At 50.3% G+C, this 25428-nt stretch overlaps 1 protein-coding gene across 6 annotated transcripts in view; it reads right to left on the bottom strand.

Annotated features, from left to right (window-relative positions):
* Positions 1-25428, bottom strand: part of ZBTB7C (zinc finger and BTB domain containing 7C) — a 133783-nt gene that overhangs the window by 74636 nt on the left and 33719 nt on the right. For 4 of the 6 annotated variants that reach the window (XM_038170942.2, XM_072031186.1, XM_072031185.1 and 1 more), the window contains exon 2: positions 5140-5238. Coding sequence is in view for 1 of the 6 variants with exons in the window: in XM_038170941.2 (XP_038026869.2) it covers positions 1054-1072 (19 nt within the window). In the remaining 5 variants the exon portion in view is untranslated. Of the gene's footprint in view, positions 1-1053; positions 1189-5139; positions 5239-17001; positions 17145-25428 lie in introns of those variants that run through there. The other 2 variants (XM_038170943.2, XM_038170941.2) reach the window with 2 other exon arrangements.

The following is a 25428-nucleotide window of genomic DNA, read 5'->3' as shown; positions in this document are numbered from 1 at the left end:
TTCCGGAGTCATTAGTTGGAATTAGTAAAGTCCTGCTGACGGACTTTCCTGAGGCTCTGTTCTCGGGCTACAAAGAGACGACTGGGAGTTGTCCTGCGTTCCCAAAGGCAGAGCTGCCATGGGGGTGTCCCGGGGGGAGCAGACAGACAGAAATGCTGGACAGATGGACTGCAGTGTGGTCAGAGGGGGTGTTCATGGCCAAAAGGGAACCTACAAATGCATTCATCTGGTTCCTTTTTACAGCACCAGCTGAAGGGCTTCACCCCAGCTGCTTTTAGACAGCACATCCTACAGAGTTCATGTTTCTCTTCCAGGAATTCCCTGCCCTTGGTGTCAGGGCACCAGCACCCAAGTATTCATCTCCTTCTAGCTTCTGGCTGTCCTCCTGGGTCTCACACTCGGACTCAGGGGGAAGCCCAGGAGAGAGAGAGACGGCGGCTGCATCTACAGTGCTGCACTAAAAGCCCTCGACAGACCTTCAGTCCTCAAGTTTCCCCGATCGGTTCTTGAAGCCACTTTTACTTTTGGCATCCGCAACATCCTGTGGCAACAAGTTCCACGCTTTAATTACACCTTTTATGAAAAAGTGCTTCCTGCTGTTTAAAGCCTCTGCCCAACCGTTTCATGCTTTTTCTCTAGCTCTTGTGTTTGCAGGACACAACAAACAATGGTTCCTCCTGCACCTCTACACCACATAGGGTTCACGTGCCCCACTTGCAGACCTCTCTGGTCCTTCTCCTCCAGAGGACCTCTGAAAAGACCCCATTCAGCTAAGAAAATGCACAGTGTCCTCTCTGAAACAGCCCCCCACCGAGCTCCATGTCCTGTACATCCACCCTGCAGCATCAAAACACCTTAAAACGCACCCTCAACTTTACACGAGGGAGCAGTCCTGCCAAAATCAAGGTGTGATGATCACGTATTGATGATCTGGCTGCACAAACCAACCCGGCTGTGCTGAGCTGTGATCCCCAGCACCCCTCCCTGCCTCTCCTCCCCACCCAGCATCACCAGCCCAGAATACAACCAGACTGCTCCCCAGAGCATAAATACCATTGAGGACATGCTGCATGCCTGCGCTGGGAGAACCAGCACTCTGGAGAGATCAGAGATGCTTTCTGCCTCACAGCCCCAAGGTCTTTGCCTTTCACTGGCGTGCTTCGCAGCACAGATGCACTTAAAATTCAAGCTCACAGCAGCTCTCCTTTTATTTTAAGAGATTTATATCCCCCCCTAAATTAAAAAGTTTCTCTCTCTTGAGCCAGGAGAGCTGTGGAGAGCAGGTGACCTTGGCAAGCTCCTTCCCACCTGCCCATACACCTGGGCAATAGGCCTAATTGGCACGGGTGTTAATTAAAGGCAGCTCCTTGGAAGCTAATGGTGCACTGCAGCTGAAGAGCAGCAGCGGAGAGACACACAGCTTTATGTGCAGATGCACAGCTGAGAGCAAAGGTGGGTCCCGCTGCGCTGCACACCTCCAAAATACAATCCATCCTCCAGGACAGATAGAGGACACCATCGGCACTCGTGCGCAGGGAGCTCCAGCAGATGCATGAAGCGGTGCAGTTTTTGGGCTACTCACTGACACTGCTGCCTGCCCCCCTGCAGCAAGCTCGGCTCCCAGCACCGTGGCACCCACTGTACCTGCGGGTGCTGGCCCCTTGCACCCACCCCATCCATCCCACATGGGTGTAACGTGGGCATTTGGGCACCAAAACAGAAGTAGGAGCACACCAGCCTCCCAGGACAGCCTTCAGCAGGCTGTCGTTGCTCCTGCCCACGTATCGGCTGTCTTCCCTTCCCTAAGGATTTCCCTGAAAATTACTCCATGGATCATCCCGCCGAGTATTAGCACTAGCAGTCCCATTGCCACACAGCCAAACGCAGACAATTCACACCTCTCGCCTTGCGTTTTCTTAAGGAACGCTGCTCAATAAAGCAGCCTGCCTAGATTCCAGCGTAATCTAAAAACAACTTTATGGCTTCTAATTTTAGCACTAATCTTCCTTTGCTATGGTTGTGTGATTTCTAATTATTTTATCCCCAAGCCTTGGTTTGACGGATAGTTGTATCTTTTCCAATGCCGAGTGACTTGTAAAGTGCTGTTAAAAAATATGCTGATCATTTCATGTTCATTTCCAGTTCCTACGCAAATAATATTCTCATATATGGCTTCACCGAGGAAATATTATTGTTATTAAAACAATAACAATAATAACAGCAATACAGTTTTATACAGAGAGGTCTATTTTTCAGGATGAACCCAATCTGATCCTGCAAACACCTTATTTTCTCTTAAAAGTTGTTAAAGAGCATAAATCCGTTATCCAGATACGGATCTCTCAATAATTTAGTGCCTTTGGCTTGGCATCATTCCCAGAACGTTTCGCCTTTATCTGCCTTTATTTTCAGGTTATAACAAATTGAAGAACAACCGGCTGTGCTGAGCCCATGTAGCAGTGGTGCTGGGGACACAGCTGCCTCGATGCTCCCTGCCAGCACCCTTGTGCCTGTGTGTGCAGGTGAATGAGGACTGGAGAAGCTGGAACAACGTTTTCTATCCCATTTTGACTCACCTAGCATTTAGTTATGGATTTTTTCCTCTTGCTGTGACTGCCTCATTAAAGACCCCGGAGGTGTATGAAACAGTGGGCAGCCAGGCCCTGGGGCTCTGGGGACGCTGTAGAAAATGCAAGCACTTTGATATTTGTGACACTTTTCCTTTCACAAGTAAATCTGAGCTGGTTTGGCTCGGCACACATGGAGCTGCCAGGGAAGGGGACGCACAGCCGCTGCATTCAGAGGGCAGTGCTGGGTCCCTGCTCTGCAGTGCTGCCAAAAACACCCCTGCAACTGCCTCAGAAGCCAGGGCTGGGCAGCTGCAGATCATCAGCTGCCTTCATGCCTCTCCAAATCCTCCGATTTTACAGCAGCAAGCATCAGACCTCAGCTGAGGATGTGCTGAAGTGGCCTGAGATCAGACTCCAGGCAGCTGTTTTCTCTCCAGCTGTGCTCACCTGAAGCAACCTCACCCTGATGCTCCTCACCAGGGACCTGGATCCAGTCCTGATCCAGAACCTGGTGCAGTCACATCAGGACAGAGGTTTGGCAGGGAGGAGATGCTGGACACACATGGGGATGCCCACAGGACCAGCAACCCGCAGCCCCCCTGGGGGATGCAGACCAGGGGTGGTGGATGTTTGGCCGTTTATTTCCTTCCCAAGGATTTACATTGCACTCCTAATAAACCGGGCGATTGGAAAGCATCCATCTGACCTGTGACATTTTTGTTTTAGTTACTCTCAAAGCTTTGACAGCAGCAGTTTAAACACAGAGCATGTGAGCTGAGGCACTGAAAAAGCACCCCGTCCCCACAAATTCAGGGTGGATGGGAAAAAACACCGCACCGCAGCCCTGAGGGCGAACGCGTTTCTCCTTTCTCCTTCTTCTTTCTCCTCTCTTTCACTTCCTGAGCCTGCTTCAATGTGTGTCTTCCCCCTCCCCACTGGAAACTCGAGCTCAGCTCCCTACCGTCCACCACGATTGTCAAGAGAGAAGGATACGGGCTATTTTTTTCTTTATTCTCCGCACAATGCTGCACACAGAGCATTTGAAATGGAGATTGCCGAAACAGGAAACTGCCCAGTGAAAGTCCTCAGGCCCAGGTCCCGAAAATGTCACGGTACAGAGCTGTGCGGAGGGAGAATGGGGCTCTGTTCCAGCCAGCACTGTGCCTCCTCCCCCCAAAATAAAAGCTGATCCTGAGAGCTGGGGGCTAACCTCCGCTGGAGTCAGTGGGAAGCCAGCTCTTATTAACCACCTTTTTGTGGAGGAATCCTACAGATGGGGTTAAAAATTATAACCCTCTGCCGGCTGATACTTTTATCAGCATGCAGAATTAATAAGGGATATAAGCTCGCTCAGGAAGCCAGCCCTACAGGAAATCATTCATCCTCAGAGTTTCAGAGTAACATCCATAGCATCCTGCTGGCTTCACTCTTACTCAGTTCTCTGAAAACTCATCCGCGAGAGCTGCGCTTTTCCAGCTCTCATCCTGAGCTTCAGTTCACCTCGCTGGGCTGGAAGAAGGAGCCTTGGAGCAAACCCTGCCCGTGCCCCCCTGCAAGGCTCCGGGCTGGCACCACTGAATCTCCACCAGGACACAGGGCAGGGCATAGATTGGTCCTCAGCTCTTTGGTGTCCATTTACCTACCTCGGAGCAAATATTTAAAAATCACACGGACATTTCGTGCACAACAGTGAGGCCAGACTCGGAGAAGAGCCTACAGTTCCTGTGTACCCAGGGAAATATTTTCACAGCTTGTTTTTGTCTGCAGGTGCCAGAATTATTGTAAAACACAGGCTCATGCAGCTGTAGGTTTTGAGGCCTTGTAACTCTGATCTGAACATGCATCCTCTCCAACAAACATTGATATTTTCAGCCCTTGATTACTTCTGATGGGAGTGAAAACTTTTTTTTAATTGCTTTTACAGCTTTCTACAAGTCAAGTAAAATCTTCCCAAGCAAAACAGCTGGTGACCACTGCCAGGATGGTGATCGAGAAATTCCCTTTCTGGAAGTAAAGGAGATTGTTTTGTGTTTTTGGGGAGGAGGTGATGCAGTTGTGATTTCTTTGGAACACTGGTTATTATTGTAGTGTCAAGTCACCGATCTACAGAGTGACAGTGTTCAGGGGAAAAAAAAATAAATCAATTTAGCCAGGAAAGTTCTGGTTGGAGTCTGCATCTGGCTTCCAGCAACAGCTTCAGCCAGCCTCCGGGCAAATCAGCCTGCAGGAGGATATGTTAAGTTGAGGTTTGCAGCGGGCAAATGATCCCAATAGGATCAGAATAAATCCTGCCACATGAGTCTGTCAGTTCTTGTGTGGCACCACCGCCTTCATGCAGCCCTGGAAAAATGAAATGCTGGTGGGCTCAGGTCAGGAGGTCCAAATCAATTGAATGTGGAGGTAAGCGAGGCATTCATTTGTCACAGAGTACAGCAAGTTACAGGGCCTGACCAGAGCAGGTTAATAGATGAATGGAAGGGACAGCTAGGAATATCATTGCAGGTTGTCTGTATAACTCACAGGACATCAAATTTCACCCATAATCCATGCAGAGAATTAGAATAATTACCTAGGACCCGATCCTGAAAGGTGCTGAGTGCAGTCAAGTGGTCTCAGTTCCCATAGAGGTCAGTATCTCAGGGGCTGTCAGCAGGATCAGCCTTGGAGCCTGGACAAAACAAGAAAGGTTGGGCTTAGCACAGTCTTTTGTTAGAAAAAAATAATAGAAAAATGCTGCAGTGTAATTAAAAAACCCAACCCATTCCTGCACAGAGAGCCAACACAAGGATCACACAGACCATGGTAGGTGCTCCCCAACCCACAGGTGCCCTCTGCAGAGCAGGGATAGATGCCAGTGGCACGCAGGAGAGGAACCACACTAGCATGGATGTGTCCACAGAGCTTCGGTCCACCTCCAGGAACATCAAAGCCGTGTTTTTCAGGAGCACTGCTTGACACGAGCCCTCACACAGACACAGGCACGGCCGTCCCGGAGCAGACACACCTCCCTGGCAGAAGCGAAACTCCGCGGCTGCCTTGCCAAATCTACCGGCAGCGATAAACCTGGAGGCGTTTGCCAGGCTCCAGAGGGGAAACCAGCCGAGGAACACCTCTCCGAGCAGCTGTCGGAGGGCAGAGCGTGCCGGGGACAGGATGACAGCACTCTTGTCCGTACGGCCCTTTGTTTCCCAAGGTCCCCCGAGATGCTCGGCTGGGGGTGGCCAAGTCTTCCTTCTTCTTCCCCTATAAGGGGAACGGATGAGGGGACGAAAACAATGCTCTCTCCTCACTTGCCTAATGGAAGAACAAAAGCACAGTGATCCCTTCCAAAAATGTCTTTTGAGGAACAGACGACCAAGCCCTCAGTATTTCTGTTTATTTATTTCTGGACGAGCTCCAGCCTGGCCGTGTTGTTCTCTCCTTCCTCCGGGCTCTCACAGGACTTGCTCAGAGCTGCACAGACAGCACGACATCGCTACACAGGTCTTGGACAGACCCCACACCTAATCCAGGAGTGACCCAGTGGCCGTGGAGGCTCCCGACACCAGGCATGGACTTGGCTGTCTGTGCAGACAGAGCTGGTTGAAGGCCATAGGTGTCCTTTACACCATCTCCTACATTTCCCCAAATTCCCTCCAGCCAGGTGTGTTCAGCAGAAGGTCCCCACGGCTTGTCCCCCAGGTCTCAGCCCATCCACATCCCACCAGGACGGGCACCAAACCCACCAAAGCCAAACCCAGCGCAAAACCAGGCTCAGACCTTTCATTGTTCAGCGGCGCTGGCTGCGACAAAGCAGAAGGGGATTTCTGTCATGATGACTGCTCATGGAAAGTCCCCGACTGGCCCACAACCATGGAAAAATGGAAAATATAACTTTAATACCAAGTTGGTGGCAGACTGTCTATTTTTCTCTCCTGTGACTAGTTACCATGGATAGATTTCTGAGGTCGACAGTGCAATTGTTCAAGGCACTGCTCCTATTAAATAGAAGATGAGCAAATCATCCCATTTGTACTGTGCTTTAATTTCCAGAAATTCTTTGTTCGTTTGTTTGCTTAAATTATTTCTCTAATTTAAAGAAACAATGCAGTCTTACAAAGCGATGGCCCAAATCTCTCGAGTAACCCTGCTGTGGTTCATTACTTCTGCGCTAGTTAACAAGGACGGTAATTTCCCTAAGGTTTAATAGAAAATCTTCTTTCTATAACGCAGAGAGGCAGGACATTTTAACAAACTTACTACCGTGTTTCTGCAGTGCTGTAGGTGAGGGCAAGGCACGGGTCCTGCTCAGGGCTGCTGTATAGAAGGGGATACCCTAAACTGAGCTTTCTTTACCCAAAGTGGAGAGCTCAGACTGCATGTGCCACCCCTCCAGGTGGGGAAAGAGACCCGAGGGCCACACCACATTGGTGGCAAATGCAGAAACCTGCCAAAAAATGCTCTCTGCTGAGTAACACAACATTCCCAGCTCCACTTGGGATGAGGATCCTGAAGCACCGCAGCCCTCATCCCAAAATGCAGACTGGGTTACTTAGTACTTATTTCAGTGGGACGACGTAAATGATGCTGGAGAGGCAGACGTCTCTGGGGTGGGTGTGCTGGGAGAGGCAGATGTTCAGTCTCCTTTGCTAACAGTGCGGATTGCAAAGCAAACAGGACACCTGATGACTGCCTGCCCATAAACTGCCCTTCTCAACAGCTCTGCAAAGCTCGTTGCATGACGGAATCAGAGCATGCTACTAAAAAATATTAAGGTGATGAATTGCACTGCCACATGGGTCTCACAAAAAAAAAAAACATGGGAAGGAAGGTCATATGTGTGCGAGGGGACAGACCCTGCTCCTCGCCCACCAGTGCAATCATGCCAGCAGCACGCAAGAGGTTAAACAAGCACAGACAAGAGCTGTGATAACATGGACTGGAAAACAAGCAAACACATAAAACACCTAACAGCCCAGTAAAACCCTACAGATACGGGCAGGCGGGTGAACCACATCCAGGGGCTGGCGATCCACTGTCACAGCTCCTCTGTGGTGCAGCAGCATCGAGCCCCTGCATGGGGCGAGCTCTGGGGACACGAGAGCAGTGGCTCAGCACGCAGTCTCGCCTATCCTACATGCCCACACCAGGCAAGCTGGCAGCTCTGCCTCGACTTATAAGGGCATTTGCCCTCCTGCAGCCAGGCTGAGCAGCTTCCTCGATGTTATTTACACGATCGGATTTGTCAAGCAAGAGCTACACGTGTTTGCGCGCAGCCTGCTCTCTTATCCACGCCGTGCGCCTCGGCCAGCCGAACACATCGCGTTGCATAAATAATAAATCGCAGCGTGGTTAATCACAAGCAGCCCCGAGATCCCCGCAGCCTCCCTGCAGCGAGGAAGGAAACCAGGAATGGCCCCGGACTCGGCAAGGCGAGTCCCAGAGCACACAGCGAGATCACAGGGGCTGTTTGCAGATCGCTTGCTGACCATGAATAATTCAGGCAGGAGCAGCTCGAAGCAGAAGACAGCAGATACGAGCTCAGCACACGCGTTTCAGCAGCTTTTATGCTATTAAGCAAAGCAAAGAAACCCCCAGCCCAAGGAAAAGTTGGTGGTGTAGCACGGCTGGGCTCGTGGCAGGTCTCAGCACAGACGTTGTGACATACAGCTGGTGCTCTGCCAGACCCACAGCTGATCAGAAGCATCCTGCTCCCTTTTCCAGGCTGTTTTGCAATTACCGGGGGAGGACAGTGCCTTTTTGGAAACCTTCAGGACCCACCAACAGGCTGGGCCCGCTGCCTGATGACAAGAAGCAACAGGTCGTGTCATCCGGCAACCAAAACGAGGAGCATCCTCGGGCTGATCACACCAGCTATCATCTTCCAGGCCTCCTCCCACTCCTGCGGACCTCTCGGGGAAAAAGAAACAGCACTAAAAAAGGAGAAATTAAAAACCCAGAGCTGCTTCTTCGCTTTTCCCAGGCGGGAAATAAAGCAGGTAGTGAGACAAGCAAAGAGAAAGCCTGACAGGCTGGTGGATGCTGGAAGGCTGCCATCGAGGGAAGTGAAAGCCGCAGCGGGAGGGCGCGGACAGAGAGGCCTCTTGATTCCTTGGGGCACGGGTAATTAGAGCTTGGAAAGTCTTCCCTCGCCTTCCTCCCCCCCCCGTTTCAGCTGTCAGAAAACACCCTGGGTTTGCTCTGCCGGGGGACGGCAGCGTGTGGCAGTGCCACACGTCCTGAACCACTGCCACCGCCGGCCACAGCTCCGGCTCCTGGTGGCGTGAGCGGGGCTGAGAGCGGCTGCTGGGACCCGCAGAGCATGAGGAGCCGGGTGGGAGATGCTCCCTGGAGGCCCCAGAGCAACCTTTGGATTCATCTGCCTCTGGAGGAGCCGGTGCTGCGGTGGGGATCAGCTCTGTGGACGGGGGTGGCAGGGAGGAGGATGGAAAAGAGAAGAAAACAATTTAAAAAAAAAAAAGGTGAAATGGAAAGAAGCCCTCTGGGGTCCACGCTTGGACCGACACGCTCTGGGATGTGGGAGTCCTTTGGGAATTCCTGCACCCAGACATGAAATACCCCCCCTCATTTAATTCCTCGGCACCTGGAGGAATGAAATGGCAGCGCTGGGTTTGGCCCTCAAAGGGCACGCTAAGCTCGTCGTCAGCTCAGCTGGAATTAAAACGCTGCCTGTAGTGATAAAACACCTGGCTGTATTCCCCTGACATAAACCACACAGTCACGTTGCCTTGTACTGCGTGAAATGTATCTGATTCAAAAATTACACCGATAGTAAAAGGCATCCATCCGAGCTCTCAGCGCGAGGAGTCCCAGCAGACGAGGCTCTCAGGGTAAACTCTTTAGATGAGAACCACTCGGGCGTCCCAAGCTGGCTGGGATCTTTGATGTTACCAGCAAACAAGTCTACGCTCTCAAATCGTCCTTGAACGTTAAAAATATTGACTCCATCCACACTTTCTCCCATTCTTAAGCTACTTAAGCTTAATCTTCTGAATTAAAAACATCCTTCAGCATCGCTGCCTGTAGCATCTTTGATCTGGGAAGGTCAGGGTCTAGAAGTGACATCTCGGCAGTGTCTGCTGCGGATGCTCCATTACCCACATTAGGAAAATCTCCCTTCGGTGCTTCACATGAGCTGCGTATCTCTGGCAGCAAACCTGTTCCTTGCCGAGAGCCAGGGAGGCATCTCCAGACCCAGGGCAGGCCGCACATCTCACATCTCCGTGCTACCCCCAAAATAATTACCTGGCCAGGCACCACATCTGATCCCCAGGGCTGCGGGTTCCCCACCCTTGCTTTTTCATTCCATGTAGAAAAAAAAATAGCTAATTAATATGTCTGACAGATGTTCTTTGAAAGAGATATCACGTCTTCAAAACGCAGGAAGATGAAAGGAGTAATCGAGCAGATTAGACTGACCAGAAAAGCAAGGATTGTAGCATGGCAGTGGAGAGCACAGTTTTAAATCTTTCTCTGATATTTATGATGTTTTTATTTGCATATCAAACTGCTTGCCAATTAACTGTATAAAAATCTGTGATGAAATTATGCAGGGTAGCTCTCCCAAATTAAGAAACGCCAGGGCTGGGCTGAGTAATTGCCCTTAACTCCGTCCCTCCAGGTGTTCCCATTCTCGCTCACTCCTAACGATCATGTTCTGTTTCCCAATAACACAACCGAACAATGCGCGCCTTTTGCAATTGCACAGGCACGTATGCAACACTTCCACGTGCTGCAAGCTGCTCGCTGTGTGCCGGGGCTTCTCCTGCAGCCAGTTCGGGATCATTATTTTCCTGATCTCCTCCAGCTAGCTACACGCCTGCCGCCCCTTGTCTCAGACCGCAATCTCTTCAGCGCCAGCTTTGGCTCTGTTGTGGCTTTGTGCAGCACCCAGGAAAGTGGGACCTGTAGGTGACACAGGAATGCAAACAACAACAAAGACGCATGCTCTCATTTTACATATCAAGAGCAGTGTGGGGAAGCAACAGCCTGGTACCGCGGCAGCACCGCCTGCCCGGAGCGTGCACAGGAACACGCCTGCGCACACATATCAAACCAGACCACTGCACAAAGGTCTTTGTGGCACGCTGGATATCTACAAAGGGCAGGATGCAAAGCTGGAGCCTGCAGCGCTGTCTGCGCTGCCAGCTAGCAGCAGTCGGAGCCGGCAGTGCCTGAAAAGCGGGCACTGAGAGCCGCGGGGACCGCGGGTGCCGGCAGGCAGGCAGCGCTCTGCCTCGGCGAGAGCTGGTGCTGAGCCCCCTGCAAGCAAAGCTGCCATCTGCGGGGTCCCAGCCCACCCCAACGTCCAGGGGGTGGACGTTGCCACTGTCCCCTTCAGCACGTGCAGAAAGGCTGCACCCAAGCCCTCATCTCCTGAGTCCCCTTCTGGCTTTTAATGACACCCCTGTCCTTCATCCTGGCTAGACACTGGTCCCGCCTGCCCCCCCACCAGTTGCTCCTATGTCTGTGTATCCCAAAAAGCACCTCCTTCCACTTGGAAGCCTTGCCCAGGGAGTGAAAGGTTTGGACATCAAGGAGAAGAGCCAGAAATCCCAGATGTGCTTCCAGGAAAGCCCCAGACATAAACAAGCCACCCCTGGAGATGGTGGGGAGGAGAGGAAGGAATACGCACCCATTCCTTGGGACCAGCTTCGTGGCCTAACAGAGGGAGAAGTCTGACTAATTTGAGCGATTAAGGCACATTTTCAGACATTTAATATTAACATGAGAACAAATCAAAGAGAGCTCAGCTGGCCGTGCTCCTGCCTTGAATACGTTACATACATAACAAAATAAAAAAATAAAAAAAAAAGAAGAGAAAGAAAAAAAAAAAAAAAAAAAAAAAAAAGGTTTTATCTTTTCAAGTGCCTATGAAAAGGTATAAATTCCTGCCTGGCTGCAGTGCTTGGCCTCGCTGCGCCCGTAATTGGAACCAGCGTGCTCAGCTTCGCGGGCGTCCCATTCACAAGCGCGACAAGGAAGCATTCAATTTTTTCAATAGGAAATTTCATCGCTGGAAAACAATCCACCTTCCTTGCCTCCGCAGAAGAGCCTGAGGCCGAGCTCTTTGCTCACCATGGTTTCAGCCCAGGGCCAGCCCCAGCTGGGGCTGCTGGAGGGCAGAGGCTCCTTGCGGTGTCCCCGCACTGTGCCTTGCCCCTGACGCTGCCAGCTCGCTGCTTTGCTCCTAAACGCACTGGGATCTTCTCTCTTCACTTGGGAGAGATCCGAGGCTCAGGTTGCAGCTTTCATTTCCATAACCATTCGGGCCAAACAAGCCCGCGGTTTGTCATGGCAGTTTTCCTGAGATTTTCAGCTCTCCACCCAATTCCCGGACCTGGAAAGCACCTGGGTGGATTCACAGGCCACGCTAACGGGCAAAGGTATATTTTGCATGGGGATTTCCCCAGAGAGACATTAAGTGGGTTGTTATGAGCCTGGGACACCCTTGACCACATGGGACTGAGCAAAAATCACCTTACAGCTTTTTTACTAGTATTTTGTAACTTCTCATTTTTCATTCCTGAAGTTGGTGCCTTAGCAGAGAGTTAAATAATGCTCCGGGCTTTGAGGACACAAAAATCCTTGAAAAACCCAGCAGGATTCAAGAAAGCAAAGCAAAAGGCAGCGTGGCTAGGACAGACAAAATGCTGCACCGAGCAACGTAAAACCAATGCAAAGTGCCTGGCACTGACCACTGCAGGAGCAAGCTTCAGGATCACACAGGCTCACGGTCTGGTCTACCTGTCCTGGGCTTCCATCTGCACAGTGTAATTTCAAAATTTACTTCTACTTTAAATCTTATTTGGAAAGTTATTTTCCTTCCTCTCAGTCACGTAGCTGAAAGCACCGACGCACAGCTGCCACGGCAATGCCTCGTTTCTTTGTGTCCCTCCAAAAAAGCCGCGTTCTGCAGCCTCTCTGCACTTCGCCATCCTGATCCGCTACTTAAGAGGTGATTTTCTGCAAAACACAACAGGCTCAGCGGGGAAAATCAACTTTTTTTCTTTAGTAAAGGTCTAGTTCCTACACAAGAGGCCACATGCAGTACCGAGGGGCTGGGAGAGCTGCAGGCAGCACCCGGAGCAGAATCAGCAGAGCTCAGCACAGAGCCACCAATTTCTCAGCAGACACCGGGTGCAGGGGCGATGGGTGCTGGACATTTCAGGCAGCAGGGGCACTTGCCATTCCTTCACTCCAGTAGGAGATCACGTTTTTCCCCCCAAGAAACCAGGTAGTGTTGCCCCAAGCCTACCCAGAGTTAGAACAGGATGCCTCACACAGCCCTGAGTAGGATATAAAGACTGCAGCATGAAAGGATGGAAAGCGTCCTCAAAAAGTCTTCCTGTTGGGGTCTGGCCCAAAGCAGGGACCCCAACAGAGCTCTCAAACCCCAACAAGATGTTTGCCCAGTTCAGGACTGCCAGGGATGGATCCTCAGCCCCGGCAGGCTCCTGGTGGTCCACCAGCCTTTTCCTCAGAGGTACTTTACAGCCCCAAGGATGTGCTCTTAGGGGAAAGACCCATCCTCGGACCCTACTAACACCTCAACCTGCCAGAAAGTTCGGGCAATGCTTTCTCTCTGCTGGCCTTCATCCCAGCCACTGGGCTCAGACTCCAAGCCCTAATCCAGCCCTGCACACCAGAGTTTACCGCTCTCCCTAAAGCACCAGCCATCAGCTAAACCCCAACAAATTTTCGAGCAAAGGAAACGCAAGCGCCTATTTTTGCGAGCCAGGATCACCTTTGTTGTGCTGTCACGCTGAGCTGCCACCAAAGCTTTTCCTAGAACTCATTAATGGTGATGGTCAAAACACTATTCCACCTCCTCTCCTCCTGCCTCTTCAAGGGCAGGATGGGAGCACTTGAGCCGCTGCAGCACTGATTGTCCTATTGTTCTACAAAGTGCCTCCTCTACAGCAAATTGAATGCTGAGAGCTGCCGGAGAGAGCCCCTTACAATGGGACCAGTGCATGTTTCTGGAATTATTAGAGGGAAACAGAAAGAAACCTCTTCAAGAGTCTTCGTGGCACTTAACATGACAGCTCAAAATAATGGACAGGACAAAAACAGAGCGAAGATGATTTAAATTATGCAACTCCAGGAAAGTGGTGTTCACTTAGGCTCCGAAAGGAGAATTGCCATTTCTTAGAAATGCTAACACTCACACCCCCCTGTTAGGTGCTCTACAGCACATTTGTTCAATGTGCCAGCCAACAAACGCCACATCCCTTCCATTAGGGGATGGAAAAGGTGCAAATGAGCAGCACGGGCTGCAGCTCATCAGTCCTCAAACCAAAACATCCCTGAGTTTGGCTCTGCTGCCAGAAGTGGAGGGGTGTGGAGGTACAGGTTTACACTGCAGCTGCCCCATCAGCGGCATCAGTGGCGGGTCCCTTGTACCTGCTGCAGGCTCCTCGGCTACTGCACGGTGTCTGCATGGACCTCGTTGGCTGACCATGCTTGAAGCCTTCAGCAGAGGCTGCAGGAACTGCAGCCAACAGCCAAGAGCGTGCCGATGTCCCCTGCCCTGCTCCCAGGTGCTGGGACCTCCCTGCTCTGCCTCCCCTCCTCATCCTCTCCATGCCTTGCTGCCTCCTCCTGGTGTTGGTTCTCTACTTCATGCATGAGCCTGCAGGAAGGCACTGGCCACTTTTCTATTTTTTTCAATTTTTATCAATTTTTTCCCATTTTTCCCATTTTTTATCCTCCATCTGGGAACTGCGCATGGGCACCCAGAGTGGAGGGAGAAGCACACTGGGACAGAAGCTGGGTGTGGGCACTGCCACCACCTGCCTGCTCCCGGGAGCCCTGTGGTCTCACACAAAGCCACTTCCCAGGAGCTTTCAGCTAAATAAAGCCTCGCTCATCAGCCTGGGCTACTTCCAGGTGTCCACCATCGGTGGTGGTGCACCCAGTGTGGCTGTTCACACACATCGGGGCTGTCACTCCGGTTTTTCTCGCATCACACAAAAGAAATTAGGAACTGGGAGCACGGAGCACGACGGGGAATCGCCCCAGAGCCCTGAGTGATTGCTGCTGCTTTATTTCACCTCCCAGAAGTGCAGTTTCAATCTCTCTCCTCCTCCTTGAGAAAGCAGCGATGCCCCAGCCCTCCTCAGCCTGGCCAGGAAGGCAGGAGCGGGGTGGGGAGACACGCATGTAACACAGGGTCAATTAGCGAGCTGTCTGTTTCCAATAGATTTGCTTACGCTGCGGCGGCAATCTGTCTTTCCAGGCCGTGCTTTGGTTTCATGACCCGAAGCAAGATGCAAAGCAGCTCCCAGGCGTCTGAGGGTGCAGCCCAGCCACGGACACAGCCTGCCTAAAATGGTTCCCTGAGCACCCAGCTCTCTGCCAGCACCTCCAAATCCATGGGTGCTCCGCACCTCCCTTGCACCCATGTGCACGGAAGGGGAAGACCACTGAACTCATCACGGATATATTTAATAAAAGTGGAGTGATGCCTGGATCTATCAGCACTGTTTTCTCCCCAGGCAGCAGCAGAGCTGTCCTCGTGCCCTCTGCACAGCCCAGAAAAACAGCCTGGAGAAGGCCCAGCAGAGTAGCACAGGCCTTTTTTGGGGGGGTGAAATGCTGCAGAAACCCCAGCTAGACACTAACAGGTAGTGCAGAGGGTGCTCGTGCGAGGGGAGAAAGCTTCCTGCAGGGTTTTCTCCTTCAGCACCCATCCCATGCACGCACACACATGGAGGCCTTGGCAGCCCCCAGCAGCAGGAATCAGCAATAGGATGTGGATGGAGAGAGCCCGGCTGGGTTGTGGGGTGGCACAGGGGCAGGTGTCCCCTTGTGATGCTCAAACTCACCAGAAAAGGGCTGTCCACGCTCATCTGTGCACAGCAGCTTGCCAAGTGGCAATGCCATGAGCCTGCCCTGCCTCCGTAAGTGTGAGAGGGGAAGGAATACGTGCAGGGATGTTTGAGCATTTATCATCTTCCCAAAGCAGCAGCGCTGTTTATTATTGCTGGCAAAAAGTTTGTAAGGTATCACATGCTGAATGTGCCCATAGCACTATAGGTGGGGAAATTCCTACATGTAATCAAATCTAATCCACCTCTCCATGTATATACAGTACCGCATTCCTCACCATATTTTCAGAGGGGTATTTGAGAGCTGATGCTCATAAAGCTAATAGAATCATAGAATATTAATTTTTCTCTCCCTGTGATTCATAACATTATTTAAATTCATAATAATAATATCTACAATAAATGAAAATTAATAATATTAAAAGGTGATACCTTTTAAATTAGATTGTTTAATTCCATAATATCAAATAAAAATTAACATTATAAAATAATAAAAAGGTGATATCTTTTAATCAGTTTAACCTGCCCCTCACTGGAAAGAACAGAAGAAAATAAAGAAAAGCAAAAAAAAATGGAAAAGAGAAAAAAAGAACGAGGAAAGAGAAAAAAAAAAAAAGATGAAATAAAAACAAAAAAAAAGGAATAAGAAAATGGAAAAGAAAAAAGAAAAAGGAAAAAAGGGAAAAAAAAAGGAAAGAAAAGGAGGAAAAAGAGGAAAAGAAAAAGGAGGAAAAAAAAGGGGGAAAAAAGAGAAAGAAGAGAAAAGGGAACTAATAGTTTCTATATATTTAAGGAACATCAAGTCATTTTTTAAAAAGTCCTAGTCCTTCCTAATAAGATGCCTAACAGTGTGTGAATTATACAGCCATAAAACTTCTACTTACATCTGACATTTGCTGGTAGGAATAAATCAGATCTCGGAAAAGAGGAGACGCTTGGATTTCAATGGGTATTATCATAACTTTAAATGTATTAGTGGTGATCTGAAAGCAGGACATTGTTATACAGACAGACACACTGTGTTCATAACCAATGGTAATTTGTAGAACGCATAATTTGCTACTACCAAAATAGCACAGCATGTGGTTTTTTTGCCCTTTTTAGTATATAGTCTTGTAGTTTCTTTTGGCTTGTTGAAAGAAATCTACTCTGCACAAACTGAGCAAAAGCTCAGACCTTCGGCAGCTTACACAAAACAGGTGGACGTGCACCAGGGGAAATGCAGGCTTTTTGAAAAAGCCAATAAAATAAATAGATGATTATAGGAAACGAAGATGAAACCAACTTCTCTTTCAAAGGCAGAAAGTTGGAGACTAAACTCAGACTGACTAAACGCTGATTGAAAACACACCCTGCCACCCCCTCTCCGAGTTTTACCAACGCACCGAGTTCTCACTCGAAAAATCAGTAGGAAAAGAGTCACCCACCACACCTTCATCCCCGAGCTGGCAAAGATCAGACGCTCCTGGTGTGCTCGCTGCTGGCACACGAGAAGGGGTCTCCTGAGCAGCAGGTGAAAACAGCAAGCCCTGCTCTGATGCCCTCCACCGCGGTCCCTGCCATCACCTCCCTGCCAGCCAGGAGCGCACGGTACTCACAGGAGAGGTGAGATCTGGAGCTCCTTGGGTCCCAGCCCTTCCACGTGCCGTGGGGAGAAGGAGACGTGAGTCGGGGATCTCTGCTGCATGCTCAAAGGCTGCTCTGTGAGACCTTTGGTTATGTCATGGTGGAGATTCACCAAAAAAAAAAAAAAAAAAAGTAGGAAAAAAAAAAAAAAAAGACAAAACCCACTAGAGAAAATAAATGCCTGTATCCCTAACAAAGCGGCAGGGTGGAGCCAGCACACCCTTATATTTAGCTGCAGGCAAATCCTTAAAGTTGTAGCACATTTATTTCCAATGAATCACGTCAAAGCTACAAGATCAAAACCCCAAACTCTTGCCGTTTGCCCAGTTCTGTCTTTCACTGGGAACACAGGGATTGTTGTTATCACCAGTTTATTTTTATTCTCTGAGCCCAGAAGGTTTGGGATGGATCAGAGATGCCAACAAGCTCAGCTAAGGCTACCTCGAGTCAAAGTAAAGGCAGTTTCCCACAACCCCGAGCTATTAATTTGAAGGATCCGGATAGTTTGTAAAGTGGAAAAAAGTAGTTATCTCACTTAAATTTAGAAAACACCTGAGGGCTGAGTGCTGCTGCGAATTCCTCCCATCTCTACCTGCCCTGACAGCGCAACCTGGGCGGCTGCGAGGTCAGAGCCCATCTGCACAGGGCATGATCTTTTGGGATTTCCAGCCCAAAAAGAAGCGGGGAGGGAGGACAAGGCAGCAGGACGGCCTCCGAGCGCTGCAGCCCCCAGAGGCCGCACTGTGTCCCGGTGACCAGGCCGTGCTGCCCCCTGCCCGGCCCTGCTGCCCTCCCCGGCTTCCACACTAAGACCCGGAGGTCACAGCACGTTGTGTCAATGTGCAGGGACAGCAGGAGGCTTGGACAACCCCTACAAGTCAGAAAATCTGCATCTGCACTTTGCCACTTGCATGGTTGCATCCAGGCCTGAGGCCGGGCTTGTGCCAGCAGCACTGGGGTAGCTTGGGGAAAGGGAAGGGAGCCCATCAGCAAGGGGTAGGGGGTGACAGAGGGGACCCAGATGTCCCAGGGCTCCCCAGGGGAACCTGGGGAACCTCAGCACCCAGGCTGAACACCCAAAATCCCTGCCACAAGGATCTACATGGTCAATCAGTCAACCACTGCTGGCTCAAAAGCCACCACTCGCACCTCACTTTAGACAACGAACTAGGAAAGCATCAACCAAGCCCACGCTCTCCTGTGAAAGCCAGTCTCTCCATCTAGCCAAAAGAGCTGCTTTTTCATTGATGCTTCAGTGAATATTGACCCCAAAGCCTATATTTTTCCATGCACCTTAAGAAAACATTGAAAATATTTCTTCAGAGCACAGCACATCAGATAGCCACGCAGGACGTGATGAGAAGTTGGTAATCAACTACCAATGCAGAGCAGCTCTTCTTGCTGCACAGGCCAGTCCTGGAGGGACACCATGAGAAAAAAAAAACGTACTGTTGTCAATGTACAGGCATCTGGAGACACCCCAGCAGCAGATCTTCTGACTGAAAGAGATATTTTGTTTGTTTGTTTTGAACTGTTGCTTGCCAGTACAGGACATCACTTTGGGCATTTGTCCTAGCATACAATTTGCATGCCAGATGCTCTTTCGTATTGCTAATTGTTGAAACAAAGTGGATACTGAATGAGGTCCTTTGAGGTTGGCAGGGGCTTCAAATACGGTCAGTGTTGAGCTAATTCTGCTCCCAGTGAATGCAATAGCAAATTCGCATTGGCGAAATGCTATACGCTGTTGTTTTTTGTTTTGTTTTTTTTTTAATAACACAAAGATGAAAGCACTAGAACAATGGTGAATGCCCTCAAAAACCCCTTCCTCCGCTAAGGTCAGCCCCCTTGCCAGCCTCTGGCTTGCAGAACGACAAGGTCCAGCGTGGCACTGAATATCAGAGACAGGCAAGCAGCCTCGCTGGGTAAAGAGGTATTTTTATTCTGGGCTCATAGTGGCACATGCTGGCCAAACCATCCTTCTCCAGCTGAATGGATGCTATATTCTCCAGCAGGAGAAATAGGAGGAGCTGAGAAGCAAGGGATCAGTGGAGAGTGTGAAAAGCTGAGCAGGAAAATGGACTTAGCTGCAAGAGACAAAAACATGACCAGTAGGGCCTCCTAAGGAATTCCCTTCTGGGTGTAGACAGAATTCAGTATCTGTCCTTAATCTCAAATTCCCACTTGGCAAGATGATTACGAGGAAGATAACCCCACAGGGTCACACACCACGCATCTCAGAGCACAGCCTTAGGAGGCATTTGCCAGGCTACAGGAAAAGTGGGGAACACAAGGGACGACCTGCACGACTGAGTCCAGCTGCAGGAAACCCTGTGAGAGGTGGGCGATCCCCCTGGGACCACAGCACGTCAACTCAGATGACAAGACACACGTTCAGAAAGAGACCATCCAGCCCCGATTCTTGTTTTTTACAGCAGCTGGCGTGACCTAGGCAGGAGAAATGCACAGAAAGGTGTGAGCACACAGAGATGCCTCCTTCCTGATCCACGTGCGAGATGTTCCCAGGCTGGATCTGAACCCAAGAGCTAGCAGCCCTCTCTGGGCCTTGAGCCCATCTAATTGCTTCTTGAACCTTTCTGCACCTTTGGTCTCCAAAATACTGTGTGCCAATGAGCTCCCCCAATTTAATTACTCGCTGTGTGAAAAACTATTTCCTTTTGTTTGCTTTAAAAGTGCTGCCAAATAATTTCATTTCATAGCCATTCATTTCTGTGTTATGAAAGAGACAATGAATAACCGTTCCCTGCTCCCCTTCTCCACGCCATTCACGGTTTGATATTTCTGTCTTAATAAAGCCTCCTCAGACAAGTTTTTTCCAGCCCTAAGTGGCCTCATCCGTTTAAACTCTTTTCCTCCCTAAACCCTTTGGCTCTCCCTGCCTCCATCACTCCTGGGTCTGGGTGCACACTGCTCTAAGAGGCGGCTGCACCAGAAAGTCTGGCAACGTGTCTGATATTCTCCCTTTCCTCCTCAATCTTCATCCTGACAACTCCTAATGTTCAATTTGCCTATCCAACAACGACTGAGCTTTGAGCTGACATCTCAAAGAAGCATCCACGGTGACTCAGAGATCTCTTTCTTACACAGCACGGGTCCATCGAGAACCTGTCGCTGTGCATGAGTAGCTGGGGATTACCTCCTCGAGTGCATTGCTTTGCTTTAATCAACATACTTGAGTTTTGTTTGCTGTTCCATCACTCAGTCACGCAGTATCACTGGGTCTTTCCACACCTCTCTGTAGTTTTAAGTGCCTGAAATAACTCAGTAAAGCCAGGACACGTTGCCATCTCCCTGTTCCCCTGTTTCCAGATCATTTATGAATCTGTTGAACAGCTCAGGTACTAGCATGCATACCTGCAGGATGCCCCTGGTAGCCACAGTGGAAAATGAGCATTTCCTTCTTTCCTTTGTGTTCTGTCTTTTACCTATTAATCCACAAGAAAATCTTGTCCTACGACAGCTTAACTTCTTCAGGAGCCTTTGGCAAGGGACGCTGCCAAAGTCTGGGGGAAATTCAAGGACACGATATTGACTGGGTCATTTTTCTCTCCATTCCTGTCTTCTTTGAAGAACTTGAATAGATAATGAAGAATGACTTCACTCTGTAAAACTCAGGTTGACTCTTCCTCCGTATATCATATTTATTCATCTGTCCATGAATTCACCTCCTGAGATTCAACAAAGATGCCCGGTACGGAAGTGAAAGTAACGGGCTGCAGATCCCACCACCAGTCCTGCTTAAAAATCAGCCCTGCCTTTGCCTCTTTGTCCTCCTGCTCCCTTGCCTATTTATGTAGCAAAGTGGTAGCTGGAAAATTTGAATCTGAATTTTCTTAAAGCTCTTGGGTGAATGCAGTTTGGTTCTTGTTATCTGTTGCTCTTCGTTATACTGGTTTGTTCTACAATCTCTTTCACTAAAACACCTCTATAAAACACTTTGTTTGACTTGCTCTTCATAAAAAGGGCTCTGGTGGGGGACTCCTTCCAAGCTATTACCAAACGAAGTGATGCAAATAATCTGCAAAAGCCTCATACTTATTCAGCACTCCCTTTCTAGCTGCCATCTACAGACTTCCTAGCTGGCTTCTTGCTTTTTGTGCTTTGGAAATATTTTATGGGTGATTTCCACACCTTTAGCAAACTGTCCCTCAAAATTTTTGGCATTATTATGGTTCTACATTTAGGTTGCTGTTTTTTATATTTTCAGATGTTTTTATCGTTTTCCTCAACAGGATGGCAATTCCATTTCTGAAGGATACCATTTACTGCTAATTATTTCCTTTGATTTACTGTTTAATTATACTTGGTTTTGGGGGAAAGTAAATGAGATTTTAGAGGCAGAAGATATTTTTTGGAGTTTTAAACAGTGAATCATTAAACGGCCTCTGCTTCACCTGCATTTTACCCTTTTGGCTGCTTCTTTTAACTCTGTTACAAGAAACTTCCCTCATGTTAAATATGCCTTACAGATGCTGGGCGTTATGATAACAGGTTTTTTGGGGGGGCTGCTGCTCTATGAATTCCGAATGTGGTTGCCTGATGGCCAAAGCCACTGAATGCAAGCTGAATACAGAAGCAAAGCCACCACAATCCAGCCCTAGGAAATCCTAGCTTAATATCTCCACCTGGCTCCAGTTAGCAGCTAAGAGCTGGAACGGTTCAGACTGTTCAGCTGGGCTGCATGGCTACTGCTCTGCCAGGAGCATCAGCACAGGCCAGATGAAAGATTTAATACGGCTCTTTCTGGATATTTCAGTAATAACAAAGATGAAAGTTTCAGTAAATAAACATGGGCAGGGAAAAACTGCCCAGAGTTCCCCTGCAACAAAGAAGTCTGAAAGCTTGGGGATCCAAAGCATGCTAAGGAGAGGGGACCCAGCTCTCATTCACCTAAAGCCAGCTGTGGAAATCTCAGCAAGGGTCTCTGCTCCCTCTGCCTTCTGCCCACACAGCCTTGGCTGTACGTGTTCACGTCGCCGTCTCCCCAAACCTCACCCTGTGCCTTAAATGTGACGGTACCCAAACACTCAAAGCTAAGCTGGAGCCAGAACATTTAATTCCCCCGAGGCTGCATCTGCACTCTCCGTGGACAAGGGGATCCTAACACAGGCCCAGACGGGGACGGCGTCTTCCCCGACTTGGATCCGGATCACACATCGTCCGACAGGAGCGGTCCGAATGCAAAGACAGCCCCGGGCAGTCCGTGTGCTCCTCTGGCATTGTGAGCACTGCTCCTTCGGAGCCTCGGCTTCCTGGGAGGGGAGCCCCCAGGACTCATTGTTTGCTTCAATCAGAAATGAAAAAAAAAAAAAAAAAAAAAACCTCGATCCAAATGTCCCTGAGCTTTGGGGCTCTGGACATCTGGCTCTGAATGTCGCAGCTTACACCCATGATCTCTACGCAGCAGATGGCTGCAGTGAAAAAATAGCCATCCCTCTCCAAGTCCAAGCCACAGTAAAGCCAGAGCACCACTGCATCTGCAGCGGCTCCCGAAATAGAGCAGGCTCTGGGTTTGGGCATGTGGGTGGGAGAAAAAGACAGGGAGGGAAAAACAGCAACCGGGGGCATGGGAGGCAGCAAGGGGACAGCGCTGCAGGCAGCAGGGAGTTGAGAGGAGGGGTGGCAGGGTGAGGGAAATGGAAGCACGGAGCTCTTTGTGGGCTGGGGCAGGGCAATTCAGGAGATGGGGACAGGCAGGGCAGGGGACAGGCACCCTGACACCACCCCTGGTGGAGCAGCAGCCCCTCCGCAGCACCTGCACCTCCCCAGGCCAAAAGGGGAAAAAAAGCCAAAGGGGGCCACAGCCAGGTTTCCCCACAAAGGCATGCAAGGGCACTGCTCCCCCCTCCCCGACCCCGCAGCTCCCAGGGCAGGGGACAGGTTTTGCCAAAATGAGTGTGTGTGTGTGCACGCACGCACGTGCGGGCGGCTGCTCCCCGAACGAGGACACCGCGGTCTTAAATCGCAATGCTTGGCATGGCACAGGGCAGGGCAATGGCTCCAGCTTCCTCCAGCCCCCTTGATATTTATGTTACAGCCGTCCGGATTCATTTTTTGCTGACTGCGCTGGCTTGCCCTCCCTCTGCCCTTTGTAGAATTTCATTAATGCTGCTGCGCCGGTTGGGGGACAAAACAGTCTTTTATTTTTATTTTATTCCTCCCCTTTCTCCGCCTGGCCTCAGAACGCTTTAAAGGGTCCCCTGTTCTTTATACGTAACTTCCCACAGCGCTGTCAAGGGTGACACTGCTCTCTGGAGCTGAACCCTGCTCCTGGCAAGCTGGGCCACCAACCAGCATGGTTTGGCCACCTGAAAGCTGGGACTTACAGCCTGGGACTGGAAGGTTGCTCAGCCCTCGCTGCACCCAAACCACCAGGACAGTGCCTGCCACAACGGGACAAACCTATTTCTGGGGAGGCAGAGCCTCTGAAGGCAGCTGTGTGGGACACTTCGCCCCAGGGTTTGGTCTCAGCTCTGTGCTACCCAAAATGAACCTCGAATCCCACAGCAGACACACACACCAGGAGCTTTGCAAACAGGTCCTGGAAAGAATAACGTGCCCGGCTTTTATTTACCTGGGTGGGAGTTACGCTCTTTGCACCACCATCCTTTCAGAAATTCCAGCTTTACTGCTACAATGAAAAGGAAATATTTTTCTGTGCAAGGGTTATGGGATGTTGCTGCGGCGGCATGCGTGGGAGTGCAGTTAGATGTTATCTAGCGGCCCAAATCTGCAAAGATGCACATAAATCACTCTACTCCCCTGAAAACACCAACAACAGTCATAAAATGACCCTGGTGCCAAGACCAGACCCTTCCAGGCAGCAGCAACGCGTGCTTAAGTGTAAAAGGGAAGAAAGGAAAAGAGATGATGCATAAAATTTTTATTCCATCTCACGGCCAGTTTGCTGCTGCATCAAGTATGTCTTTCTGTGTCAATATAACACTTACTCTACTAAATAAAGTCCTCGCTTGCGGCGCAGTCGGAGTCGCACTGATGGTGGCTCGGGAATTTCCCATGTCTTCCCTCCCACCTTGATGAAGGAGCCAGGACCTGAGCAGTCACACCAAAAATCCCTGCCCGTTTTTGACCCCTTCTGGCTTTTTTTTTTTTTTTTTTTTGGTCTCCCTCCCAGCTCCTGCCCCCTTCCCAGACAGGAGAGGAGGCAGCGCACCCGCCACGCATCAGCTGCTGCCTGGATGCGGGTGAGCGATCCCGAGCACCGAGAGGAGGCCAGCAGCAGAGGCCAGGGGTTAAACGAGAGGCAGGCAGAGGCAAAATGCGAGGGCTGTGTTACCATGCAACCGGCCGGCGGGCACGGAGGAGGATGCAGAAGGCAGGCAACTCCCTTTAGGAGGCTTTGCTGCGTGCCCGGCTGGACAACCACCCTCCAGTCCCTCCGGCTTGGCCCCGCGGCGAGCCCTAAAGATTGAAGTCTGCCTCCGCAGCCTGAAGGGAGATGTGGCTGTCCCCGGGTTATTTAGCTTGGTGTTGCCTGAGGAGAGGCTGCGAGGCCATTTCACAGAGCAGGTCACACAGCCCAGACCGGCACGGGGACACGTGGATGCCCCTTGCACCCGCTGCGGGCACACGCAGCCCTGACCGGTGCGCAGCAGCAGCGCTGTGAGCACGCAGCACCTCCCGAAATCCCCCAATATAAAGCAAATGGGCAAAAAAAAACACAAAATCCTGCTCTGGTACCAGCAGCCCTTCAGGAGCACGAAAGCTCCTGAGCTTTATTTTCGTGTTCTTGCTCCTTGTGCAGTGCCACGCTGGCCTGTCTGCTCCCCCAGACGCTGTGAGCGCACCCGTAGCACCTTATGCACCCCACCTCCCGTCCCTGCTCCGTGTGCTGCTTATGCAGCAACAATTACACTTTGCTCAACTTTCCCATTAACCCAAACAGCCCTTAGTCATGTCTAATGAACTAACAAGTCATATTTTTTTTTTTTTTTTTATCTGATTCGAGACTCATGTCTGCCTGGATCAGACACATGCAAAAGGTTCAATCCCTCAGTGCCTCGCAGTGAAACATCAGTCTGGCTGCTTTTTGTCCCTGCTCTGCGGAATCTGAATGACTACAGGAGATGCCAGACAGCTCTGAATTAGGTCCAGGATTTATCCTGGAACTGTCTGGCTACACAGACACTGCAGGCACCCCTAGGACTAATTTGCTCAAAGCATCCACCCATGGAAAGAGCCTCTGCAGTCGGGTGGCAGCCAGGGACAGGCTTTCAGAGCGCTGAACACCTGCAGCTCGCAAGCCCCACGTGGTGAAGGCAGCTGAACTGGGAGCAGTGGTGCTCACGCGGGCTATTTTTCAGAGGATCTCTGGCTCCTGGAGAGATTCTCTGCTGTCCCATTATGTTCACGGGCTG

Source organism: Anas platyrhynchos, chromosome Z (genome assembly GCF_047663525.1).
Source record: "Anas platyrhynchos isolate ZD024472 breed Pekin duck chromosome Z, IASCAAS_PekinDuck_T2T, whole genome shotgun sequence".
In the NCBI taxonomy this organism is placed as follows: Eukaryota; Metazoa; Chordata; class Aves; order Anseriformes; family Anatidae; genus Anas; species Anas platyrhynchos.
The sequence above is the reverse complement of the archived record's forward strand: the minus strand, read 5'-3'. Positions and strand labels throughout refer to the sequence as shown.